The sequence below is a fragment of the Heteronotia binoei genome, chromosome 1, assembly GCF_032191835.1.
Source record: "Heteronotia binoei isolate CCM8104 ecotype False Entrance Well chromosome 1, APGP_CSIRO_Hbin_v1, whole genome shotgun sequence".
Classification (NCBI taxonomy): Eukaryota; Metazoa; Chordata; class Lepidosauria; order Squamata; family Gekkonidae; genus Heteronotia; species Heteronotia binoei.
This window is the reverse complement of record NC_083223.1, coordinates 283,512,253-283,538,108: the sequence shown is the minus strand read 5'-3', so window position 1 is coordinate 283,538,108 and position 25,856 is coordinate 283,512,253. Positions and strand designations below refer to the sequence as shown.

The 25,856-nt window shown below is 53.1% G+C and overlaps 1 protein-coding gene across 1 annotated transcript; it reads left to right on the top strand.

The window, feature by feature from the left end:
* PLEKHO1 (pleckstrin homology domain containing O1) lies at positions 1-25,856 on the top strand. The gene is made up of 6 exons (XM_060257264.1): positions 1-30; positions 130-291; positions 20,276-20,416; positions 21,004-21,108; positions 23,682-23,783; positions 24,899-25,856. Exons 1-6 carry the CDS (start codon positions 1-3, stop codon positions 25,652-25,654), a joined length of 1,296 nt encoding a protein of 431 aa, XP_060113247.1. The 3' UTR covers positions 25,655-25,856.

The following is a 25,856-nucleotide window of genomic DNA, read 5'->3' as shown; positions in this document are numbered from 1 at the left end:
ATGAAGAAGACGGCGGCGGCCTCCAAGCGGGTGGGTGGGGGGGGGGGGCTGCGGGGGGGGTGGGGGGCGCTGCGGGGGGGGGCGGGGAAGGCCCCTCTGCTCACGCCGCCTTTGCTCTGCTTCCCGCAGGGCCCGGCCGAGGGAGGCCCGGGGGGCCCGGCGGTGCCGTCGGCGGCGCCCGAGAAGGTGGGCTGGGTGCGCAAGTTCTGCGGGAAGGGCCTCTTCCGCCAGCTCTGGAAGCAGCGCTACGTCCTCCTGCGCGGGGAGCAGCTCTTCGTCGCCGAGAAGGAGGTAGGATCCCCGGGTCCGGGAGAGAGGAAGGAGATCCACCCCCCGCCGCGCCCGGGAGCCTCCCGGAGGGAGGGACCCCCCCCCAAGACGCCTGCCCACCCCACTCTCTCCCTCCTGCTCGGCTGGGCAGGAGACACTTCGGGGGACGGGGAGGGACGGCGACTCAGTGGTAGAGCCTCTGCTTGGTAAGCGGGAGGTCCCAGGTTCAATCCCCACTGGCGTCTCCAACTCAAAAGGGTCCAGGCAAGGAGGCGTGAAAAAACTTCGGCTTGAGACCCCGGAGAGCCGCTGCCGGTCTGAGGAGACAAGACTGACTCCGATGGACCGAGGAGGCTCGGATTCAAGAGAAGTCAGCTTCATAAGTGTTAGGGAGGGACAGGGCTCAGTGGTAGAGCCTCTGCTTGGTGAGCAGACAGTCGGTCCCAGGTTCAGTCCCTGGCATCTCCAAAAAAGGGTCCAGGCAAGTAGGCATGAAAAACCTCAGCTTGAGACCCTGGAAAGCCGCTGCCAGTCTGAGTAGACAAGACTGACTTTGATGGACCCAGGAAGGTCTGATCCAGTAGAAGGCAGCTTCAGAGGTTCATGCAAGGCCAGAGAGGGCTGAACGCAGGACCACCCAGGAAGCAGCCGCCTTCGACCCAGGCAGCGCCGTCCCAGTCAGCAGGCTGTGCTCAGGCCGGCAGCCGCTCTCCTCCAGGGCCTCCTCAAAGGTCTTTCCCAGCCCTTTAAACTGGAGATGCTTCTGGGGATTGGAACCGGGGACCTTTTGCGGGCCATGCAGAGGCTCTCCCGCTGAGCCACGGCCCCTCCTCGTGTGGCCCTGCCTCACCCAGAATTCCCTCCGGTGGTCTCCCATCCACATACCGGTGGAGGCCACCTCCCACCCATCCAGAGTTCTGTTGAGAGCAGGGTTGCCTGCGCAATCCAGGTCATGAAGGCAAGAGACAGATTGAGGTGGGTGGTCATTGCTGGTCTCTGGGCAGCCGCTCTGGTCAGCACCTCCCCTCCCTACACACGCACGGCAGGCAGGCAGGCTGGTCATGAACATATGAACCTCTGAAGCTGCCTTCTACTGGATCAGGCCATCAAAGTCAGTCTTGTCTACTCACACTGGCAGCAGCTCTCCAGGGTCTCCTGCTGAGGTGTTTCACGCCTCCTTGCCTGGACCCTTTTGAGTTGGAGATACTAGATATTGAACCTGGGACCTTCTGCTTACCAAGCAGAGGCTCTACCACTGAGCCACTGTCCCTCCTCTAACTGGCAGCGGCTCTCCAGGGTCTCCAGCTGAGGTTTTCACGCCTCCTTGCCTGGACCCTTTTGAGTTGGAGTTGCCGGGGATTGAACCTGGGACCTCCTGCTTACCAAGCAGAGGCTCTACCACTGAGCCACTGTCCCTCCCTAACACTTATGAAGCTGCCTTCTACTGAATCAGACCCCCCCTCGGTCCCTCAAAGTCAGTCTTGTCTCCTCAGACTGGCAGCGGCTCTCCAGGGTCTCCAGCTGAGGTATTTCACACCTCCTTGCCTGGATTCTTTTGAGTTGGAGATGCCGGGGATTGAACCTGGGACCTCCTGCTTACCAGGTCTCCCCTTCAAATCACCAAGGCCAGCCCTTCTTGGCTTCCAAGATCTGATAAAGTCGGGCCAGCCAGACCTGGGCAAAGCAAGAGAGAAACAGAGGCTGTGGTCCAACTTTGCACAGGGTCAGACACCCCCAGCCCTTCATGCCTCACTGGTCCCAGCACAACCTTCTCTGGTGTTTTGCATGCAGCTTGCAAGCCTCATTTCAGGGGAAGGGCGGAGAGGAAGAGATCCAGGAAGGAATGGGGAACTGAAAGCAGACTGCTGGTGTGTGTGTGTGTGTGTGTGTGTGGGGGGGTGTTGCGTGAAGAGGTCTCCAGCTGTCGGCCTCTCCAAAGGTGGTTTAATTACCACAAAAGCCAGCTGGGCAGGTAGGAAACTGAAGCCTTCCAGAAGCACAGAGGTGATTAGGGAGAGAGGCGCATACTGGATACTCCAGTTACAGACGCAGTCATGGGATATGGGGGAGTGGGGGGGGGAGGTGTGGATAGCAACATCTAGCACAATCTGTTGTGAAGAAGTCACGTTTTCCCCCAGTGGTTGGCCTGAAATCTTCTCTTGCGGGCAAAATGCACTTTCCTTGCCACTTAAGGGCCTGGATATTAGGAAGAATTTTTCTTACAATCGGAGTAGCTGAGCAGTGAAATGGGCCGCCTAGGGGAGGCCGTGCGCTCCCCCACACTGTCGGTCTTTAAGCAGCGGCTGGACGAACACTTGTTGGGATGCTTCGGAGCAGGGGTGACCAAATTTGTTTAACATAAGAGCCTCGTAGAATAAATGTCACGTTTGAGAGCTGCGAGACAAGAACATCAGAAGTTTGAGAGAGGAAGGAAGGAAAATATATGAAGGAGAGGTGGAAAGAAAGCAACTTTAAATGCATTTTCTAAGTTGCCACCTGGCTTGGTGAAGTGATTTAAGAAGAAGAAGATATTGGATTTATATCCCACCCTCCACTCCGAAGAGTCTCAGAGCGGCTCACAATCTCCTTCCCCTTCCTCCCCCACAACAGACCCCCTGTGAGGTAGATGAAGATATTGGATTTATATCCCGCCCTCCACTCCGAAGAGTCTCAGAGGGGCTCACAATCTCTTTTCCCTTCCTCCCCCACAACAGACACCCTGTGAGGTAGATGAAGATATTGGATTTATATCCCGCCCTCCACTCCGAAGAGTCTCAGAGGGGCTCACAATCTCTTTTCCCTTCCTCCCCCACAACAGACACCCTGTGAGGTAGATGAAGATATTGGATTTATATCCTGCCCTTCACTCCGAAGAGTCTCAGAGGGGTTCACAATCTCTTTTCCCTTCCTCCCCCACAACAGACACCCTGTGAGGTAGATGAAGATATTGGATTTATATCCCGCCCTCCACTCCGAAAAGTCTCAGAGGGGCTCACAATCTCCTTTCCCTTCCTCCCCCACAACAGACATCCATTGAGGTGGGTGGGGCTGAGAGGGTTCTCAAAGCAGCTGCCCTTTCAAGGACACAGTTTCAGAATGACCTACAATTTCCTTTACCTTCTTCCCCCGTAGCAGACACCCTGTGAGGTGGGTTGGGCTGAGAGGGCTCTCACAGCAGCTGCCCTTTCAAGGACAACATATGCCAGGGCTATGGCTGACCCAAGGCCATTCCAGCAGCTGCAAGTGGAGGAGGGGGGGAATCAAACCCAGTTCTCCCAGATAAGAGTCCGTATACTTAACCACTACACCAGACTGGCTTTAAAGAGACAAATGCCTTCTCTAAGCTGGCCAATGGGAGGGATGATGAGGGGGGGGGGCTTTGAAAGCCACACAATTTATTTGAAAGAGCCACATGTGGCTCCTGAGCCACAGTTTGGCCACCCTTGCTTTAGACTGATCCTGCACTGAGCAGGGGGTTGGACTAGATGGCCTCTATGGTCCCTTCCAGCTCTATGATTCTGCGATTCTAGATTGCTGTGGTCTGGAGCACACCACCCTAACAACTGAAGGTCCCTCCAAAACTGTGAGTCAGAGTTCAACCCAGGGAGAAAAAGTATGTCCTCCGTGCTGGCGTCCTTAGAACTAGACCAGGGGTGGCCAAACTGTGGCTCGGGAGCCACATGTGGCTCTTTCACACATATTGTGTGGCTCTCGAAGCCCCCACTGTCTGGCTTGAAGATGTCGTTTCTCTCTTTAAATCACTTCTCTAAGCCAAGCCAGCCAGTGGCTTGGAGAACGCATTTAAAGTTAAAGTTGCTTTCTTTCCGCCTCTCCCTCCCCATCTTTTTGCCTGCCTTCTGGCTCTCAACCATCTGACGTTCATGTCTTGTGGCTCTCAAACACCATGTGGCTCTCACATTAAGCAATTTTGGCCACCCCTGAACTCTCTCTCTCTCTCTCGGCTTGGCTTCGCGAACGAAGATTTAAAAAGGGTGCAATAGTCCACGTCTGCTGCAGGCTCGCTGGTGGCTGACAAGAGCAATGCGGGACAGGCAGGTCCGGCCACTGAACTAGATGGTGTCCTTCACCACTAACAGAGGTGGCTTGCCGTTGCCTGCCTCTGTGTTCTGACTCTGGACTTCCATGGTGGTCTCCCATACAAGTACTAACCAGGTCTGACCCCGCTTAGCTTCTGAAGTCTCATGAGATCAGGTTAGCTTGTGCTTTCCAGGGGTTCGGGGATGGTTTGCCATCGCCTTCCCCTGCGCTGGACTTCCGTGGAGGTCTCCCATTCGAATACTAACCAAAGACTGACCTGGCTTAGTTTCCGAGCTACTGCAAAAATTAGTGTGCTATGGGGCCATTTTTCCTGAGCCAAGACAGAAATGTGTGAGCCAGAAGCAAAAAACCCCTGGGAGCTAGCTCACACTAACTCAGCTTAAAGGGAACACTGGCTCTGGAGTTCTCCTCCTGCTGTCCCTGTGGCAAATGAACCAGATTTCTCCCCCTGGGTACCTCCACAAATTCTCCATCTTTCACACAGACAGAAAATGGCCCCCTCCTCCACTGTGATGCTGGTTCTAGCCAAAGCAATTGTTCCTCAAGCCCTTATCTCACTTACACAGCAACGCAGAAGCTGATGGGAACAGACGGGAGTGATCTTGAGTCAGCAAGAAGGAAGGGCAATTCAGAGAGGCCTTGGGAAGCTTTTCCCAGGATGCTTTGATGGCCAAGGTGAGGGATTCCCCCCCCCCTTCTAATTAATGTGGGGCCCAATCTAGCGGGAAATTCTCCTGCGTCAGCCCCACTGAAATGAACACACGTGCAGCTCCTATTGATGGCAATGGCGTTTCTGCAGAAGATCTTCTCGCTGGATCATGCCTATTGTCTGTCTCCCACACTTGATCCCCAACTCCTCCACTTGCAGCTGCTGGAAGGGCCTTGGGTCAGCCATAGCTCCAGCAGAGGTTGTCCTTGAAAGGGCAGCTGCTGGGAGAGCCCTCTCAGCCCCACCCACCTCACAGGGTGTCTGTTGTGGGGGAGGAAGGGAAAGGAGACTGTGAGCCGCTCTGAGACTCTGAGTGGAGGGTGCAATATAAATTCAATATCTTCTTCTTCAGTTTGGTGTAGTGGTTAAATGTGCAGACTCTTATCTAGGAGAACCGGGTTTGATTCCCCACTCCTCCACTTGCACCTGCTGGCATGGCCTTGGGTCAGCCATAGCTCTGGCAGAGGTTGTCCTTAAAATGGCAGCTTCTGTCAGAGCTCTCTCAGCCCCATCTACCTCACAGGATGTCTGTTGTGGGGGGGAGAAGATATAGGAGATTGTAAGCCACTCTGAGTTTCTGTCCTTGAAAGGGCAGCTGCTGTGAGAGCTCTCTCAGCCCCACCCACCTCACAGGGTGTCTGTTGTGGGGGGAGAAGATAAAGGAGTTTGTGAGCCTCTCTGAGACTCTGTCCTTGAAAGGGTAGCTTCAGAGAGAGCTCTCTCTGCCCCATCTACCTCTGTTGTGGGGGAAGATGATAAAGGAGATTGTAGGCCACTCTGAAACTCTGTCTTTGAAAGGGCAGCTTCTGGGAGAGTTCTCTCAGCTCCACCCCCCTCACAGGTTGTCTGTTGTGGGGGAAGAAGCGAAAGGAGATTGTAGGCTGCTCTGAGACTCAGTCCTTGAAAGGGCAGCTGCTGTGAGAGCCCTCTCCAGCCCCACCCACCTCACAGGGTGTCTGTTGTGGGGGAAGAAGATATAGGAGATTGTGAGCCTCTCTGATTCAGAGAGAAGGGCGGGGTATAAATCTCCTGTCTTCTTCTTCTTCATCTTTTTAGAGGCAACCCAAATCCAAAAGGAAGATTTTTGACTTGTATAAATCATGCAAATGAAGCTAATGTGTATCTTTGTTTAATTTGCATCATTCCTTCAGCACGTCCAGGGAACTCAGCCCCTTCGCAGACTGTGCTGGGCATTGCCCAGATCTTCCCACCCCCCCAACCAGGGCACAAATGCTGTTTGAATCCTTCAGTCCACTTCTTGGAGGGAATTCCAGACCGTGATGAATGCATTTCCCATGAATCTGATAATGTCCCCAGCAAGTGAAAGTTTGTATTTATCAGTGCAAGAGTGTGTGTGTGTGTGTGGGGGGGGGTAGATCCAGCCCCTGTTCCTTCTGCTTAACAGACATCCTGGACTGAGGGTCTAAAGTTTTCGCACCTGGAGGGGAAGGAGTGCGAATTCTTGTGGGATTCTGGTAGCTCCTTCCTTCAACGAGGACAACAGATGTCCGCCATTGCATTGGCCTGACTCGTAAACCGAAGCTCCAACTGCATATCTGGATCATGCCTATTGTCTGTCTCCCACACTTGAGCCCCCACTCCTCCACTTGCAGCTGCTGGGATGGCCTTGGGTCAGCCATAGCTCTGGCAGAGGTTGTCCACGGGAAACTTGGGGGAACAGAATCCTTTGTTGTTCCAGGGGACAGCTTTTGTGAGTCAGGGCTCAGTTCGTCTGATAAAGAGCGCTTCTGACAGTAGCTCAAGCTGACAGAAATCGGTGTGTTTTCTCTGGAGTTTGTAAGTCGCCTTGAGCTCAAAAAAAGGGAAGGAAGCTGGATCTGAGGCCAGAAGCAGCTTCGATACCAACAAGAGATTCAGGGTTTCAAGAGTCAAGGCCTGGAGGAGGGGCTGCGGCTCAGAGGAACAGTTTCTGCTTGGCATGCAGAAGGTCCCAGGTTCAATCCCCGGCATCTCCAGTTAAAAGGACCAGGCAGGAGGTGATGGGAAAGACCTCAGCCTGAGACCCTGGAGAGCCATGGAGAGGGGCCATAGCTCAGGGGCAGAGCCTCTGCTTGGCAGGCAGAAGGTCCCAGGTTCAGTCCCCAGCATCTCCAGTTAAAGGGACCAGGCAGGAGGTGATGGGAAAGACCTCAGCCTGAGACCCTGGAGAACCATGGAGAGGGGCCATAGCTCAGTGGCAGAGCCTCTGCTTAGCATGCAGAAGGGCCCAGGTTCAATCCCCAGCATCTCCAGTTAAAAGGACCAGGCAGGAGGTGATGGGAAAGACCTCAGCCTGAGACCCTGGAGAGGGGCCATAGCTCAGGGGCAGAGCCTCTGCTTGGCATTCAGAAGGTCCCAGGTTCAATCCCCGGCATCTCCAGTTAAAAGGACCAGGCAGGAGGTGATGGGAAAGACCTCAGCCTGAGACCCTGGAGAGCCATGGAGAGGGGCCATAGCTCACTGGCAGAGCCTCTGCTTGGCAGGCAGAAGGTCCCAGGTTCAGTCCCCGGCACTGCTGCCAGTGTGAGTAGCAATACTGACCATGATGAAGCAGGGTGCGTGTGTGTCTGATTCAGCAGAAGGCAGCTTCATGGGTTCACTGCTGAAGAAGAGATACACTCAGAGTCCCAGAGCAGCTTCCAATCTCCTTTCCTTCGTCTCCACACAACAGACACCCTGTGAGGCAGGTGGGGCTGAGAGAGTTTGGAGAGAACTGCTCTTGAGAGAACAGCTGAGAGAACTGGGACTGGCCCGGGGTCACCCAGTTGGCTCCAAACCCGGTTCACGAGATGAGAGTCTGCTCTTCTTAACCAGTGGCAAAACTGCAGCTCGGGAACGACATGTGGCTGTTTTACCCAAATTGCGTGACTCTCGAAGACCCCATCCATCTTGGAGGAGGCATTTCTCTTTTGAAACCACTTCTCCAAGCCTAGCCAGCTTAGAAAATGCATTTAAAGTTGCTTTCTTTCCACCTCCACCTCCCTCCCCCACCTATTTGCCTGCCTGCCTTCCTTGCGGCTTTCAAACATCTGATGTTCATGCGTTGTGGATCTCAAACATCTGACATTTACTCTCTGTGGCTCTTAACGTTAAACAAGTTGGCAAACTGGGCTAAAACCAATAAAATGAATTTTAACAGGGATAAATGTAAAGTTCTGCATTTCGGTAGGAAAAATCCTTTGCATGGTTATAGGACGGGAGAGACTTGTCTTAGCAGTAGTCTGTGCGAAAAGGATCTAGGGGTCTTAGTGGACCATACGCTGAACATGAGTCAACAGTGTGATTCAGTGGCTAAAAAGGCAAATGCAATTTTGGGCTGCATCAACAGAAGTATAATTTCCAGATCACGTGATGTGATGGTATCGCTTTGCTCTGCTCTGGTAAGACCTCCCTTGGAGTATGGTGTTCAGTTTTGGGCACCACATTTTAAGAAGGCTATAGAACGGGTCCAGAGTGTGACGAAGATGGTGAGGTGTCTGGAGACCAAGTCCTATGAGGAAAGGTTGAAGGAGCTGGGGATGTTTAGCCTGGAGAGGAGGCAGCTGAGAGGTGATAGGATCACCATCTTCAAGTCCTTGAAGGGTTGTCCTAGAGAGGATAGTGTGGAATTGTTTTCTGTGGCCCTGGAAGGCAGGACCAGAACCAACGGGTTGAAAGTAAATCAAAAGAGTTTCCGGCTCAACATTAGGAAGAACTTTTTGACCGTTAGAGCGGTTCCTCAGTGGAACAGGCTTCCTTGAGAAATGGTGCGCTCTCCTTCCTTGGAGGTTTTTAAACAGAGGCTAGATGGCCATTTGACAGCAATGCAGATCCTGTGAATTTAGGGGGAGGTATTTGTGGGTTTCCTGCACTGTGCAGGGGGTTGGACTAGATGATCCTGGAGGTCCCTTCCAACTCTAGGATTCTATGATTCTAAGTTTGACGCCCCCCCTGCACTATAGGAAACTGGCCCTCTGCTTAAAGCAGTTTTCAGAAAAATGGCTATTAAATGTTTTAAATAAAATAAATACTTGGCAGTAGCAACATCAGCAGTGTGTCTGGCATTGCTGATATGATTAAACAGGGCACATGGAAGAAACTCTGGATTCCATGTGTGGTTCAAATGAGCGAAGGAGAGAGAGGGGTCCCAAACCAGTAGGCCCCGAATCCTGTTTCCTTAAATGGTGCTCTTTCTTTCCTTGTACCAGAAATCACAAATTAAGAAGATGATATTGGATTTATATCCCGCCCTCCACTCTGAATCTCAGAGTCTCAGAGCGGCTCACAATCTCCTTTATCTTCCTCCCCCACGACAGACACCCTGTGAGGTGGGTGGGGCTGAGAGGGCTCTCCCAGCAGCTGCCCTTTCAAGGACAACCTCTGCCAGAGCTATGGCTGACCCAAGGCCATTCCAGCAGGTGCAAGTGGAGGAGTGGGGAATCAAACCCTGTTCTCCCAGATAAGAGCCCGCGCACTTAACCACTACACCAAACTGGCTTTACAATCTCCTTTACTTTTCTTTCTCCCCCCACCAACACTCCCTGTGAGGTGGGTGAGGCTGAGAGGGCTCTCCCAGCATCTGCCCTTTCAAGGACAACCTCTGCCAGAGCTATGGCTGACCCAAGGCCATGCTAGCAGCTGCAAGTGGAGGAGTGGGGAATCAAACCCTGTTCTCCCAGATAAGAGTCCGCACACTTAACCACTACACCAGACTGGCTCTAGAACTTGAACAAGGCCAAGAGGCTGCTAAATGTGTTGCAAACACCTGATGGAAACGACTGACGGCTTCCCTTTTTCAAAACCCAAGAGCGGACAGTAGTTTCCTCTATCTCATGGAAAGAAGCCATTCCCTGTCAGAGGGTTTGCACACACGCGTGTTCCATGAATCATTTCCGTCCGCGGAAGAGGGCAGTCTCTCAGGACGTTCTCTTGTGCAAATCCTGTCGCAATGAGCAGGGGCTGAGGCGAAGGACTTGCGCTGGGTATGACAGCGGTGCATACCCAAGACCACATTTGGGGTTGGGGGTGCCCTTGATACCGTTGCCAATCCCCAGGTGAGGGCAGGGGATTCCCCCAGTTTGGAGGCCCTCCCCCTGCTTCAGGGACTTCAGAAAGCATGGGGGGGGGGAAATGTCTGCTGGACACGCCATTATTCCCTGTGGAGACCGATTCCCATAGGGTATAATGGAGAATTCAGCTATGGGTATTTGGGGCTCTGTGCAGACTGGGTTTTTTTGAAGCAGCGACACCAAATTTTCAGCATAGCATCCAGTGCCTCTCCCCAAAATACCCTCCATGTTTCAAAAAGATTGGACTAGTGGGTTCGATTCTGTGAGCCCCAAAAGAACGTGCTACTGTCCTTCATTCTTTCCAATGGAAGGAAGGCATTTAAAAGGTGCGCCGTCCCTTTTAAATCTGATGGCCAGAATTCCCTTTGGAGTTCAATGATGCTTGTCACAACCTTGGTCCTGGCTCCACCCCCAAATCCCCCAGGTATTTCTTGAATCGCACTTCGCAATCTTAGTCCTTGAAGGTTGCCAACTGAGGGCAGCCCTCATTGAACATGCCAGAGAACCAAGCGCCAGTTTGGTGTCGTGGTTGAGTGCACGGACTCTTATCTGGGAGAACCAGGTTTGATTCCCCACTACTCCACTTGCAGCTGCTGGAATGGCCTTGGGTCAGCCAGAGCTCTCTTATCTGGGAGAACCGGGTTTGATTCCCCACTCCTCCACTTGCAGCTGCTGGAATGGCCTTGAGTCAGCCATAGCTCTCTTCTCTGGGAGAACCAGGTTTGATTCCCCACTCCTCCACTTGCAGCTGCTGGAATGGCCTTGGGTCAGCCAGAGCTCTCTTATCTGGGAGAACCGGGTTTGATCCCCCACTCCTCCACTTGCAGCTGCTGGAATGGCCTTGGGTCAGCCAGAGCTCTCTTATCTGGGAGAACTGGGTTTGATTCCCCACTCCTCCACTTGCACCTGCTGGAATGGCCTTGGGTCAGCCAGAGCTCTCTTATCTGGGAGAACCGGGTTTGATTCCCCACTCCTCCACTTGCACCTGCTGGAATGGCCTTGGGTCAGCCAGAGCTCTCTTATCTGAGAGAACCAGGCTTGATTCCCCACTCCTCCACTTGCAGCTGCTGGAATGGCCTTGGGTCAGCCAGAGCTCTCTTATCTGGGAGAACCGGGTTTGATTCCCCACTACTCCACTTGCAGCTGCTGGAATGGCCTTGGGTTGGCCATAGCCCTCACATTGTCCTTGAAAGGGCAGCTTCTGTGAGAGCCAGTTTGGTGTCATGGTTGAGTGCGCGGACTCTTATCTGGGAGAACCGGGTTTGATTCCCCACTCCTCCACTTGCACCTGCTAGCATGGCTTTGAGTCAGCCATAGCTCTTGCAGGAGTTCTGTCAGAGCTCTCTCAGCCCCACCCACCTCACAGGGTGTCTGTTGTGTGGGGAGAAGATATAGGAGATTGTGAGCCACTCTGAGTCTCGGATTCAGAGAGAGAAGAGCAGGGTATAAATCTGCAGTCGTCTTCTTCTTATGTGCGTGGACTCTTATCTGGGAGAACTGAGTTTGATTCCTCACTCCTCCACTTGCAGCTGCTGGGATGGCCTTGGGTCAGCCATAGCTCTCGCAGGAGTTGTCCTTGAAAGGGCAGCTGCTGTAAAAGCTCTCTCAGCCCCACCCGCCTCACAGGGTATCTCTTGTGGGGGGAGAAGATCTAGGAGATTGTGAACCACTCTGAGTTCAGAGAGAAGGGCAGGGTACAAAGCTGCAATCTTCTTCTCTGATGGGGTTGCCTTCAAGTAGGGACAGTGGGGTGACAGACTGGGGTGATGGTGAGGAAATCACAGAAGGACAATAGAGGGGGAGGGACAGCAGCTGGCTCTGGCCTTCCCATTCCTTTCAACGCAAGAGCGTGCCAGCGACGTTACTGCAGCGTCAGGGAATTCTCTGGTGCCGCCGTGTCTTGTCTCCCCCCCACCCCGCCCCATTTCCCAGCCTCAGCTGCTTCTACAGACCTCCCTCCTCATTGGGTCTTCAGCCTGGCTCAGGCCTTTCCGTAGCTAGCAAGAAAAAGGCAGATGGTGCCAAAGATTAGCTTGATTGTTTTAAAAAGCCCCCCCATGTTCTGCCCAGCCCTGCTTGCTTGCAGCCCCCCCCCCCCCAGATTGATTGGTGGGAAGGAGAGAGCATCCTTTCCCCCACCCCCCATTAGCCGCGGTCAGCTCGACACAAAGCAAGAATCAATGTGGCCGCTCCCCCTCCGCTCTGCAAGGAAGGAAGGAAGGGGCCTTGGATCGTCTCACAGGGCATTTCCTGCCCCTGTTTCCACCCTGCCCCACTTCCCCTCTGACCCTCCTGTTGAGAAAGACATAAGAACCCCCCCACACACCCCAAGATGAAAACAAGAACCATTGTGGGGGAGTTTAGAGAGCCAGTTTGGTGTACTGGTTAAGTGTGCGGACTCTTATCTGGGAGAAGCAGGTTTGATTCCCCAGTCCTCCACTTGCACCTGCTGGAATGGCCTTGGGTCAGCCAGAGCTCTCTTATCTGGGAGAACCGGGTTTGAGTCCCCACTCCTCCACTTGCAGCTGCTGGAATGGCCTTGGGTCAGCCAGAGCTCTCTTATCTGGGAGAACCGGGTTTGATTCCCCACTCCTCCACTTGCAGCTGCTGGAATGGCCTTGGGTCAGCCAGAGCTCTCTTATCTGGGAGAACCGGGTTTCATTCCCCACTCCTCCACTTGCAGCTGCTGGAATGGCCTTGGGTCAGCCAGAGCTCTCTTATCTGGGAGAACCGGGTTTTATTCCCCACTCCTCCACTTGCACCTGCTGGAATGATCTTGGGTCAGCCATAACTCTCTTATCTGGGAGAACCAGGCTTGATTCCCCACTCCTCTACTTGCACCTTCTGGAATGGACTTGGGTCAGCCAGAGCTCTCTTATCTGGGAGAACCAGGCTTGATTCCCCACTCCTCTACTTGCACCTTCTGGAATGGACTTGGGTCAGCCAGAGCTCTCTTATCTGGGAGAACCAGGCTTGATTCCACACTCCTCCACTTGCAGCTGCTGGAATGGTCTTGGGTCAGCCAGAGCTCTCTTATCTGGGAGAACCAGGCTTGATTCCCCACTCCTCTACTTGCACCTGCTGGAATGGCCTTGGGTCAGCCAGAGCTCTCACACAGTTGTCCTTGAAAGGGCAGCTTCTGTCAGAGCTTTCTCAGCCCCACCCACCTCAAAGGGTGTCTGCTGTGGGGAGAGGAGATTGTGAGCCGCTCTGAGTCTCTGATTCAGAGAGTGGGGCGGGGTATAAATCTGCAATTCTTCTTAATATCCAGGAGACCTGGGTTTGAATCCCCATTCTGCCGTGAAGGTTCACTGGCCAGTCAGCCTCGTCTCCTCACAGGGCACTTGTGAAGAAAAAATAGAGGAGAGGAGAAGGGTACAAGCTGCCTCAGGCCCTCACAGGGGAGAGGTGAAGTAAAGAAATAAAGAAGAAGAAGATATTGGATTTATAGTGGAGAATTGATCCATGAGTAGCTGAGGCTCTGGGGGGGGGCTGTTTTTTGATATAGATACACCAAATTTTCAGCATAGCATCCAGTGCCTTTTCCCAAAGTACCCTCTATGTTTCAAAAGGATTGGGCCAGGGGGTCCAATTCTATGAGCCCCCAAAGAAGGTGCCCCTACCCTTCATCATTTCCAAACGGAAGGAAGGCATTTTAAAGGTGTGCGGTCCCTTTAAACGTGATGGCCAGGACGTATTTTGAAGTCCCACTGTGCTTGCCACACCCTTGCTCCTGGCTCCACCCCCAAAGTCCCCAGATATTTCTTGAGTCAGACTTGGCAACCCTGCTCTCAGTTGTCAGTATCTGGTGGAATGTGTCCGTCTGACTGTCTCCGGGCCGTTGTTCCAGCAGGACTGTGTCCTTCGCAATCTGCTGGATGAAGATTTCTGTGATGCCTGAAATGCTGCACTTTTCTAAAATTGGTTACTTTTGGAAAACATTTTTTTTTTAAATCAGGGCTCTCTTAGATCGCTGCTGTATGTCTAACACCGGCAGTGTCCATTTGTAATGGCTTAAAATGTCAAGACAGTGTGCGTTTGCAATAAAAAAAGGCCAACGCCATGCTGGGAATTATTAGGAAGGGAATTGAAAACAAATCAGCCAGTATCATAATGCCCCTGTATAAATCGATGGTGCGGTCTCATTTGGAGTACTGTGTGCAGTTCTGGTCGCCGCACCTCAAAAAGGATATTATAGCATTGGAGAAAGTTCAGAAAAGGGCAACTAGAATGATTAAAGGGCTGGAGCACTTTCCCTATGAAGAAAGGTTGAAACGCTTGGGACTCTTTAGCTTGGAGAAATGTCGACTGCGGGGTGACATGATAGAAGTTTACAAGATAATGCATGGGATGCAGAAAGTAGACAAAGAAGCCCTTTTCTCCCTTTCTCACAATACAAGAACTTGTGGGCATTCGATGAAATTGCTGAGCAGACAGGTTAAAACGGATAAAAGGAGGTACTTCTTCACCCAAAGGGTGATTAACATGTGGAATTCACTTCCACAGGACGTGGTGGCAGCTTCAAGCATAGCCAGCTTTAAGAGGGGATTGGATAAAAATATAAAGCAGAGGTCCATCAGTGGCTATTAGCCACAGTGTGTATATATGTGTGTATGGCCACTGTGTGACACAGAGTGTTGGACTGGATGGGCCACTGGCCTGATCCAACATGGCTTCTCTTATGTTCTTATGAGACACAGAGTGTTGGACTGGACGGGCCACTGGCCTGATCCAACAGGGCTTCTCTGATGTTCTTATGTGACACAGAGTGTTGGACTGGAGGGGCCATTGGCCTGATCCAACATGGCTTCTCTTATGTTCTTATGAGACACAGAGTGTTGGACTGGAGGGGCCACTGGCCTGATCCAACAGGGCTTCTCTTATATTCTTATGTGACACAGAGTGTTGGACTGGAGGGGCCACTGGCCTGATCCAACAGGGCTTCTCTTATGTTCTTATGTGACACAGAGTGTTGGACTGGATGGGCCACTGGCCTGATCCAACAGGGCTTCTCTTATGTTCTTATGAGACACTGAGTGTTGGACTGGAGGGGCCACTGGCCTGATCCAACAGGGCTTCTCTTATGTTCTTACGTGACACTGAGTGTTGGACTGGAGGGGCCACTGGCCTGATCCAACAGGGCTTCTCTTATGTTCTTATGTAACACAGAGTGTTGGCCTGATCCAACAGGGCTTCTCTTATGTTCTTATGTGACACAGAGTGTTGGACTGGATGGGCCATTGGTCTGATCTGATAGGGCTTCTTTTATATTCTTATGTTCTTATGGCTTGCCGAGTTTCCTGGGTTCGAGCCCAGCCAACTTTGCCTCCTTTTATGCCGGCCTTTAAACTCCTGCCAGATAATCTTTCTCAGAGGGACAAAAAAGCTTAGCGACAGCGGATGTGGTTTATTTCACATGTCACAAATCCCAGGATTGGCTGTGTGTATCTCATGCGACCCCGACAGCACTCTGGGTGGCGTGCAGCAGAGATCTGGCCCAGTTAAAAATAGGCCACACTCCGCCACCTCCTCAACTCCGTGACTAGCTGTCATGCCTCTTTCGAGCATGTGCCGGGAGGCTGCAGCGTAGCCTCCGCTCCGTGCTCCGTTCTCTCCTTCCAGGATCTTTACTCTGCATGTGAACAACTAGAATTAGCCTCACGGGGACTTGCTTTCAGAGGTGGTCTTCTTATGAGGTGACCCATGTTCCCTCTAAGCTGCAGAGTCCTGTAAGCAAAGATGCTACTGTGTGAGCTACTGGCGTTAAAGCTGGGAGCGACTGCTTGAATGAGTGTGCTCTGGGGTCGTCCTTCCTGAGCGGAGACAAAAAAGTGTGAGCCAGAGGCTAAAAATCTGTGAGCTGGCTCACGCTAACTCAGCTTAGAGGGAACACTGGAGGTGACCCCTTGAGATGGGCAGTTTCCTGTCCCCTTCAGAGCATCAACCTGAAGACAGAGGAGGGTGTGGAATTGTTTTCTGTGGCCCCAGAAGGTAGGACCAGAACCAACGGGTTGAAATTAAATCAAAAGAGTTTCCAGCTCAATATTAGGAAGAACTTCCTGACCGTTAGAGCGATTCCTCAGTGGAACAGGCTTCCTCCTCGGGAGGTGGTGGGCTCTCCTTCCATGGAGGTTTTTCAACAGAGGCTGGATGGCCATCTGACAGCAATGAGGATCCTGTGGATTTAGGGGGAGGTGTTTGTGAGTTTCCTGCATTGTGCAGGGGGTTGGGCTAGATGACCCTGGAGGTCCCTTCCAACTCTTCTGTGATTCTAACAGGCTTCTTCCTTGGGCGGTGGTGGGCCCTCCCTCCTTGGAGGTTTTTCAACAGAGGCTAGATGGCCATCTGACAGCAATAAAGATCCTGTGAATTGAGGGGGAGGTGTTTGTGAGTTTCCTGCCTTGTGCAGGGGGTTGAACTAGATGGCCCCTCGGGTCCCTTCCAACTCTTCTATGATTCTAAGACTGTTAAGAGCGGTTGCTCAGTGGAACAGGCTTCCTCCTCGGGAGGTGGTGGGCTCTTCTTCCTTGGAGGTTTTTCAACAGAGGCTAGATGGCCATCTGACAGCGATGAGGATCCTGTGAACTTAGGGGGAGGTGTTTGTGAATTTCCTGCATTGTGCAGGAGGTTGGACTAGATGACCCTGGAGGTCTCTTCCAATTCTATGATTGTATGACTGCTAAGAGCGGTTCCTCGGTGGAACAGGCTTCCTCCTTGGGAGGTGGTGGGCTCTCCTTCCTTGGAGGTTTTTCAACAGAGGCTAGACTGTCTGACAGCAATGAAGATGCTGTGAATTTAGGGGGAGGTGTTTTTGAGTTTCCTGCATTGTGCAGGGGGTTGGACTAGATGACTCTGGAGGGCCCTTGATTCAATGACCTGGGCCTACTTCTACGCTCTCAGCCTCACCTGCCTCACAGGGTTGTCATGATGATAAAATGGAGGGGAGGCGAAAGGTGGAGGAGAAATGTGAGGCATGAATAAAGAAAGTTGGCCAAAGCAGGGAAGGACGAATCCCTCTGGCAAGGAGGGCTCTTCCCTCTCCTGAATCTCCCTCCCTCTTGCGTGTGTGGCCTGGCTCGCTCGCTAAAGCTCTTTGCGCTGTACGCCCTCCGCCACAAAGTGCTGGTCCAGAGCAGGCATGCCAGACTCATTTGTTATGAGGGCTGGATTTGACCTAAATGAGAGCTTGTTGGGCCGGGCCGTGTTAGGTTGGGCTGAGCCATTTCGGGCCGGGCCAAGTGTGTACCTATTTATGACTAAGTAGCAGAGATATAAATTTTATAAAGAACACAGACAAACACAAATATGTTTTTTTAAAAAACTAAAAACATGCTTAAAACTTGAGCACTCCTTGGGCTTAAAGGTGCTTTCTTTGTATTTCTCCCGTGGGATCCAGGGAACTGGGCAAAGGAAGCTCTGGCTCTTTCCTTCCTTCTCCAGGGGACCAGGAGGGGGAGGAGCCTCAGCCAATAGAAGGAAAAGAGGCTTGGCTCAGTAGTTCTGCTGTGCAATTGAGAGCTTGGCAAAGCAAGCTGTCCTTCCCTCGCTTCCTACCCATTGCCTCAGCCATTGGAGAATCTAGAGGCTTTGCTCTGTAGCTCCTGTACGACTGAGCAAGCTTTGCAAAGCTAGCTGTTATGCAGAAGGAAGCAAGATAGAGGGAGAAGGGGGCCAGTTGCCCGGGGGCCTGATTCGGCCCTCAAACTGCATGTTTGACAACCCTGGTCCAGAGGGTTTCCCTGCTTTGGTCCTGCGTTGTGATTCAGATACGCTGGGGAAGAGCATTGCTTGGAGTGAGTTTCTGGAGAGGCTGGCGGGATACTTTGAGCCCCTGCTGTGTGTTGCCCTCCCCAAAAAAGGAGGAAGCAAAGCAAACAGCCCAACACCGCCCCCCCCCCCAAATACCAGGCTATAAATAATCCTCTCCCTCAGGCTGTTCCTTCTGCGTGTTCCACTGAGGAGGAATATCTTCTCACACGTCTCTGCCTGTGAACTACTGGGAGAGAAGCTGTGCATCTTTCAGGAGTCTTTTTAGAGGCCTGAAGAATTCAGCTTGGCTCTCTTCCTTGGGAGGATCTGTAACCCTTTCCTGATCACCATCTTCAAGTACCTGAAGGGCTGTCCTAGAGAGGATGGTGCAGAATTGCTTTCTGTGGCCCCAGAAGGCAGGACCAGAACCACCGAGTTGAAATTAAATCAAAAGAGTTTCCGGCTCAACATTAAGAAGAACTTCCTGACCGTTAGAGCGATTCCTCAGTGGAAGAGGCTTCCTCAGGAGGTGGTGGGCTCTCCTTCCTTGGAGGTTTTGAAACAGAGGCTAGATGGCCATCTGACAGTGATGAAGATCCTGTGAATTGAGGGGGAGGTGTTTTTGAGTTTCCTGCATTGTGCAGGGGGTTGGACTAGATGACTCTGGAGGTCTCTTCCAGTTCTATGATTCTATGACTGTTAAGAGCAGTTCCTCAGTGGTTCCTCCTTGGGAGGTGGTGGGCTCTGCTTCCTTGGGGGGTTTTCAACAGAGGCTAGATGGCCATCTGACAGCAATGAAGATCCTGTGAATTTAGGGGGAGGTATTTGTGAGTTTCCTGCATTGTTCAGGGGGTTGGACTAGATGACCCTGGAGGTCCCTTCCAACTTTAGGATTCCCCATCGCAGAGGTGTTGTTGGGAATTAGCCCGCGAACTCCATCAGCTGCTCAGATAAGAAGAAGCTTCGCAATATTTTCTGATCATAAATCTTACTTGCCATCTTTGTGGAACTTGGGAGTGGTTATGTGCTTTAGCCTAAAGTTACGTTTACAACAGCTTTGCGGAGTAGGTTGGTATTATTCCGTCTTGCATTTGGGGCTGAGAGAGCGAGCGGTGGGCTTGCCAACAGGCCAGGAGAAAACATTCCCCTTGTGACTGCTGTACCTTTTACAGCAGCTCAGTCTGCAGAGCCTGTAGGCAAACGTTTTTTAGTCTGTTATAGACACACAGATATGTCAGCAGTTGATGCATTGGCCACTAGTCATGGTGACTGAGGAGAACCTCCACATTCAACGGCACTAATACTCTGAATCCCAGAGCCAGGGGAAGGCCTCAGCCTCTCTGCCCTGTTGCTGGCCATCCAGGCAAACTGGTTGACCACTGTATGAGACAGGATGGACCCACACTGGTCTGATCCAGCAGGGCTCTTCTGATGTTTTTATGAAGGCCTCGGCCTCTCTGCCCTGTTGTTGGCCCCTCCAGAGGAACTGGCTGGCCACTGTGTGAGGCAGGAGGCTGAATTAGATGGACCCTCTCTGATCTAACCCAGCAGGGCTCTTCTGATGTTCTTCTCAGGAGAATGCCATGGGCTCTCTGCCCTGCTGTTGGCCCTCCAGAGGAACTAGTTGGCCGCTGTATGAGACAGGAGGCTGGACTAGATGAACCCTCACTGGTCTAAGCCAGCAGGGCTCTTCTGAGGTTCTTCTCAAGGGAAGGCCTCGGCCTCTCTGCCCTGCTGTTGGCCCTCCAGAGGAACTGGCTGGCCACTGTGTGAGACAGGAGGCTGGACTAGATGGACCTTCACTGGTCTGACCCAGCAGGGCTCTTCTGATGCTCTTCTCAGGGGAAGAATTCTGATGTTCTTCTCTCTGCCCTGTTGTTGGCCCTCCAGAGGAACTGGCTGGCCACTGTGTGAGACAGGAGGCTGGACTAGATGGACCCTCCCTGGTCTGACCCAGCAGGGCTCTTCAGATGTTCTTCTCAGGGGAAGGCCTCGGCCTCTCTGCCCTCTTGTTGGCCTTCCAGAGGAACTGGTTGGCCCCTGTGTGAGACAGGAGGTTGGACTAGATGGACCCTCCCTGGTCTGACCCAGCAGGGCTCTTCTGATGTTCTTCTCAGGGGAAGGCCTCGGCCTCTCTGCCCTGTTGTTGGCCCTCCAGAGCAACGGGTTGGCCACTGTGTGAGACAGGAGACCAGACAAATGGACCCTCCCTGGTCTGACCCAGCAGGGCTCTTCTCAGGGGAAGGCCTCGGCCCCTCTGCCCTGTTGTTGGCCCTCCAGAGGAACTGCTTGGCCACTCTGTGAAACATTTTGTTGGTCTCAAAGGTGTCACTGGACTCAAACTTTGTTCCTTTGGTACCTGTAGAGGAGACCGGCTCAGCACTTTTCCCTTGGCATGCAAAAGACAGCATCTCTGTTTGTGCTTTTTCTCCATCTGCAGGTGAAAGACGAGAAAACCATCCAGGAAGTGTTTGACTTGAATGACTACGAGAAATGTGAAGAGCTCCGGAAATCCAAAAGCCGGAGCAAAAAGAACCACAGCAAGTTCTTGCTCTCGCACTCCAAGGAGCCTGGGAACACGGTAGGTCTCCTCCAGGAGCTCTACGGCACCACCGAGATAGGGCTTAGGGTTGCCAACTCCAGGTGGGTCCTGGAGACCTCCTGGAACCCCAGCTGATCTCCAGACTACCTTGGAGGGTGAACGCTGTGGCATTATATCCCACTGAGGCCCCTCCTTTCACCAGGCTCCACCCCCAAATCTCCTGGAATTTCTCAACCCAGATTTGGTGGGCCTAGGCTGAAGCTGGATGGTTCACAGCTCATGGAGAGAACTGAGGCTTGGTCCTGGCCTCTCTGGGGCAAAGCCTGGGACCTGGGAGAGCTGCGGCCCGGTGGAGGAGACAACCCGATTGGGCTGAGTGGGGGGAAGGTCAAACGGCAGCCATTAAAAGTTCTTGAACTTGACTTGTACCCACGACTTGACTTCTACTTATACAAGAGACATTGTTGGTCTCTAAGGTGCTTCTGGATTCGAATTCGGTTCTTCTAAGAGATTTGGCATTTGAGCTCTCTGTCCACCTGGAGCAGGAGGCTGCAGTTTCCGTCACTTTAGGATGCTCTAGTCAAAACCCTCCTCCTGGTTGCTGCCACATGTCCCTTCTCCCCTAGGCCCCGAACCTGGTCTTCCTGGCTGTGAGTCCTGAGGAGAAGGAGTCCTGGATCAACGCCCTCAACTCCGCTATAACCCGGGCAAAGAACCGCATCTTGGATGAGGTGAGTTGCCAGCTTTGTCTCTGGGAATCCCTTGGCCGCTACTCCCAGATCAGAGCAGGGAGCTCCCGGGGACCTCCTGGAGAGCCAGTTGGGTGTAGTGGTTAAGTGTGCGGACTCTTATCTGGGAGAACCGGGTTTGATTCCCCACTCCTCCACTTGCACTTGCTGGAATGGCCTTGGGTCAGCCATAGCTCTCTGTAATCTGCGTAGTTTGGTGTAGTGGTTAAGAGCGCAGACTCTTATCTGGGAGAACTGGGTTTGATTCCCCACTCCTCCACTTGCACCTGCTGGAATGGCCTTCGGTCAGCCAGAGCTCTGGCAGGAGTTGTCCTTGAAAGGGCAGCTGCTGTAAGAGCTCTCTCAGACCACTCACCTCACAGGGTGTCTGTTGTGCATGGAGGAAGGGAAAGGAGATTGTAGGCCACTCTGAGATTCTGTCTTTGAAAGGGCAGCTGCTGGGAGAGCCCTCTTAGCCCCACTCACTTTGCAGGGTGTCTGTTGTGGGGGAGGAAGGGAAAGGAAATTGTAGGCCGCTCTGAGACTCTGTCCTTGAAAGGGCGGCTTCTGGGAGAGCTCTCTCAGCCCCACCCACCTCACAGGGTGTCTGTTGTGGGGGACGAAAGGAAAGGAGATTACAGGCCACTCTGAGACTCTGTCCTTGAAAGGGCAGCTTCTGGGAGAGCTCTCTCAGCCCCACCCACTTCACAGGGTGTCTGTTGTGGGAGAAGAAGATAAAGGAGATTGTGAGCCGCTCTGAGAATCTGATTCAGAGAGAAGAATGGGATATAAATCTACCGTCTTCTTCTTCTTCAAAGGAGTTTTATGCTGAGTGGGGATCCGAACTCAGGTCTCCCAGGTACAAGTCCAGCGGGCTGTGAGCATGCTGTTTTGACACATCTTCTGGAGCTGTCGGGACGTCATGGGCTGGTCTCTGGGGTGCTGGTAGGTGGCATACACCTTGCCACCCGTGCCACTGGGCTGGAGATGGGCCTGCCTCCTTCCCCTTCCCCTTCTCCTGCCTGCCAGAAGGAAAGAAACCGGAGACCGCAGTTGTTGTCTGTGATCCTCTGCAGCCATCTGCCTCCCTCTCCCCCCTGCTGTCTGTGTGTGTCGTGACTCATTCCGCACGTGGTGGAGAAGTGGGAAAGGGAGCGCTGTGTTTTGTTGCTGCTAAATTTGGGAGAAGCCAGCCCCATCGTTTGCTCTTTGCAGCCGGCTTTGGCAGGGAGATGCGGTGGCAGGAGCAGCCGCTCTGCTTTTCAAGAGCTTTTCTTATGGCGCTCCGGGAGGCTGCAGAAGGGCCCATGCGCTCAAGGGCTCCACGGGACGGCGGCCCGTTTCACAGCAGCCACCGTTTTGGTTGGTGGCTGCCCAAAGCCAAACGTCTGCGTGGGCCCCCCCCCCATCATTGTGGCAAGACACCACCTGTTCCAAAAACAGCAGTCACATTTCTGCTTTATATTACATAATGCCCAACGGTTGTGTCTGGAATGTTCCCATAGCCGAATATAACACACCCCCCCCCGCTGTTTCAAGGGCATTCGGTGTGATTAGTAGACTGATCAAAGTAGGGTTGCCAATCCCCAGGTGGGGGCAGGGGATCGCCCGGTTTGGAGGCCCTCCCCCCGCTTCAGGGTCGTCAGAAAGCAAGGGAGGGGAGGGAAATGTCTGCTGGGAACTCCGTTATTCCCTATGGAGATTTATTCCCATAGAAAATCATGGAGAATTTCGTTTGTTGCGAAGGAACCGCTGGGCTAAGCTGACCCTTGAACATAAGAGAAGCCATGTTGGATCAGGCCAATGGCCAATGGCCCATCCAGTCCAACACTCTATGTCACACACACACACACACACATATATATACACTTTGGCTAATAGCCACTGATGGACCTCCATATTTTTATCCAATCCTCTCTTGAAGCTGGCTATGCTTGTAGCCGCCACCACCTCCTGTGGCAGTGAATTCCTTGTGTTAATCACCCTTTGGGCGAAGAAGGACTTCCTTTTATCCGTTTTAATCTGACTGCTCAGCAATTTCATCGAATGCCCACGAGTTCTCGTATTGTGAGAAAGGGAGAAAAGGACTTCTTTCTCTACTTTCTCCATCCCGTGCATTATCTTGTAAACCACAGTTCATCCAAGCCACAGTCTGGCCACCCCTGCTCTGGAGCCATTTTTCCTGAGCTAAGATAAAAATGCGTGAGCTGGAGGTTTAAAAGACTGTGAGCTAGCTCATACAAACTCAGCTGAGAGGGAGCACCGGAGGACAGACGCATCCTGCTGTTCTTGGCTAGGTGGGCACCGGGCCGAGTGGAGCGTTTGCCGGTAGCCCCTTCCCGGTGGTCCAGCTCTGCGATGAGCCCACCTCCCTTGAGATATTCCAGCTGCTTGTTGTGAGTAATGGATAGGCAGGAGAGCTCTTTGACCAGTGAATGGAGGCTCTGCCCATGGAAAGGCAACACGGAAGAGATGAATTATTCACCGAGATCTCTCAGCTGGGGTCCAGTTGCCTCATCGAGCGTGGGTGAAGCCTCTCCATGCGGTGGCTGATGGGCCCTTGTCTTGCATTTCAGGTGACTGTGGAGGAGGAGAGCTATCTCGCCCACCCGACGCGCGACAGGGCAAAGATCCAGCACTCCAGGCGACCCCCGACCAGGGGGCACTTGATGGCCGTGGTACGTACAGCAGCAGCTAGAATCCCATGCCCAGCGCGCAGACCTTCAGGAAATCAAGTGTGGCCTGGGATTTGTCATAAGGAACCATGCTGTCTGCAACTGGGGAGGGTGTCTGTGTGCCAAATTTTGTTCTGATCCATCAGTACTCTGGCCCTTTCTTGGCATGCAGCCTGTTTTTCCCTTGGGGAGGCCTCTTGGGTCCAACTTCACAGTCTTCTCTGTTCGGGCCAATGTTCCCCCAAGGCTGCAGAGTCTTGTGAGCAAAAGTTCTACTTTGTGAGCTGCTGGCATTAAAGTGGTGAGCTCCAGCATACATTAGTTTAGAATCATAGAGTTGGAAGGGACTTCCAAGGTCATCTAGTCTAACCCCCTGCACAATGCAGGAAACCCACAGATATCTACCCAAATTCACAGGATATTCATCGCTGTCAGATGGCCATGTAGCCTCTGTCTAAAAACCTCCAAGGAAGGAGAGCCCACCACCTCCCGAGAAAGCCTGTTCCACTGAGGAACCACTCTTAACAGTCATAGAATCCTAGAGTTGGAAGAGACCTCCAGGGTCATCTAGTCCAACCCCCTGCACAATGCAGGAAACTCACAAATACCTCTCCCTAAATTCACAGGATCCTCATTGCTGTCAGATGGCCATCTAGCCTCTGTTTAAAAAATCTCCAAGGAAGGAGAGCCCACCACCTTCCAAGGAAGCCTGTTCCTCTGAGAAACCGCCGGGCTCTGAGGCGCCATCTGTTTTCGCATTTCCTAGGTGTGTAACAGACCCAGGGAACGCAAAACCGGCAGGGCACCATCTGCACTCCATGGAGTCTGCTTTCCATCGGGGAAGGCAAGCTCCAAGGAGTGCACACACCGTGTGTGGAGAGATGGGGCGCCCGGTGGCGCCCCTAAGCTAGGTGCGCCCTAGGCGGCTGCATACATTGCCTGCTTCCACGTACTGGCCATGCCTACAATTGAATCTGTTCCACCCCAGACCAGTAGGGCTGTTCTCTGGAACTGCGTTAGGAGGAGGCTTAGTGATAACGGTACTGAAAACTGTTCTCCAAAAACAACCGTGAAAACAGCTCTTCTTTTTTTTGGGTGGGGGGGCTGTCTGCTTCCAGGCATCTACCTCAACGTCTGACGGGATGTTGACCCTTGACTTGATCCAGGAAGAGGACACTTCCCTGGACGATCCCGGGACTTGCGAGGACAGTTTCCGGGTGGATCTGGACAAGACAGTCGCCCACCTCACCGAGGGACGAAGGTGTTCGGATTCCGAGAACGCCAACCCGCCCGAGAGGGGCCGGACGAACAGCCTCCCGAGGAGGGAGGTCATCTCTTGGGACCGGTCCTCGCTGCGGAAGGATTCCTTCGACAAAGGGACCATGTATACCCCTCAGGTCCCCAAGAAGCTCTCACACGCCGAGAAGAACAAATTTGCCTCCATGGAAGAGATCCTCTCGTGCCGGGATTCTAGCTCGGTGCACCGTGCGGTCCTGCGCAAGGGCCTGGGGGAACACTTTGCCGCCGCCGAGCCGGAGCAGCTGAGCCGGATCCAGGAACTCGTCGCGCTGAAACTTGAAAAGACACAGGAACTTTTGGCAGAGGTGAAGGGCTACGGGGAGGGCAGGCGGAAGGCGAAGGAGCTGGGCACTTCCTCCTCCTCTTCCTCTCCTGCCAAGCCGGACACGGAGGCCGTCCTGCAGGAGACGGAGCGGCTGCTGGGGGAAGCCACGTCCCACTGGAGCCAAGCCCAGCAGGTGCTGGCCGAAGTCCGGGAGCTCCGGAACCTCTACAAGAGGCTGGAACTGCAGGTCTCCGAGCCGAAGCCCCACCAGGCCGCCCAGCAGTCACAGTACAGGAAGAGCCTGATGTGAAGGCAAGGGGGGAAGCGGGCGGGAAGGGGGTTCCTACCAATCTCTATTTTTCTTGACAGTGTTTGAAGCGTTCAGGTGCCTGCTCTCGCCCCGACCCCACTCCTGAGAAGCCGGATCCTTCCCCCTCTTGCGTCCCCTCTTAATACCATCCCTCCCTCCCTCCGTCTCCAAACAAACACATTCCAATAAATGTGACAGCGTT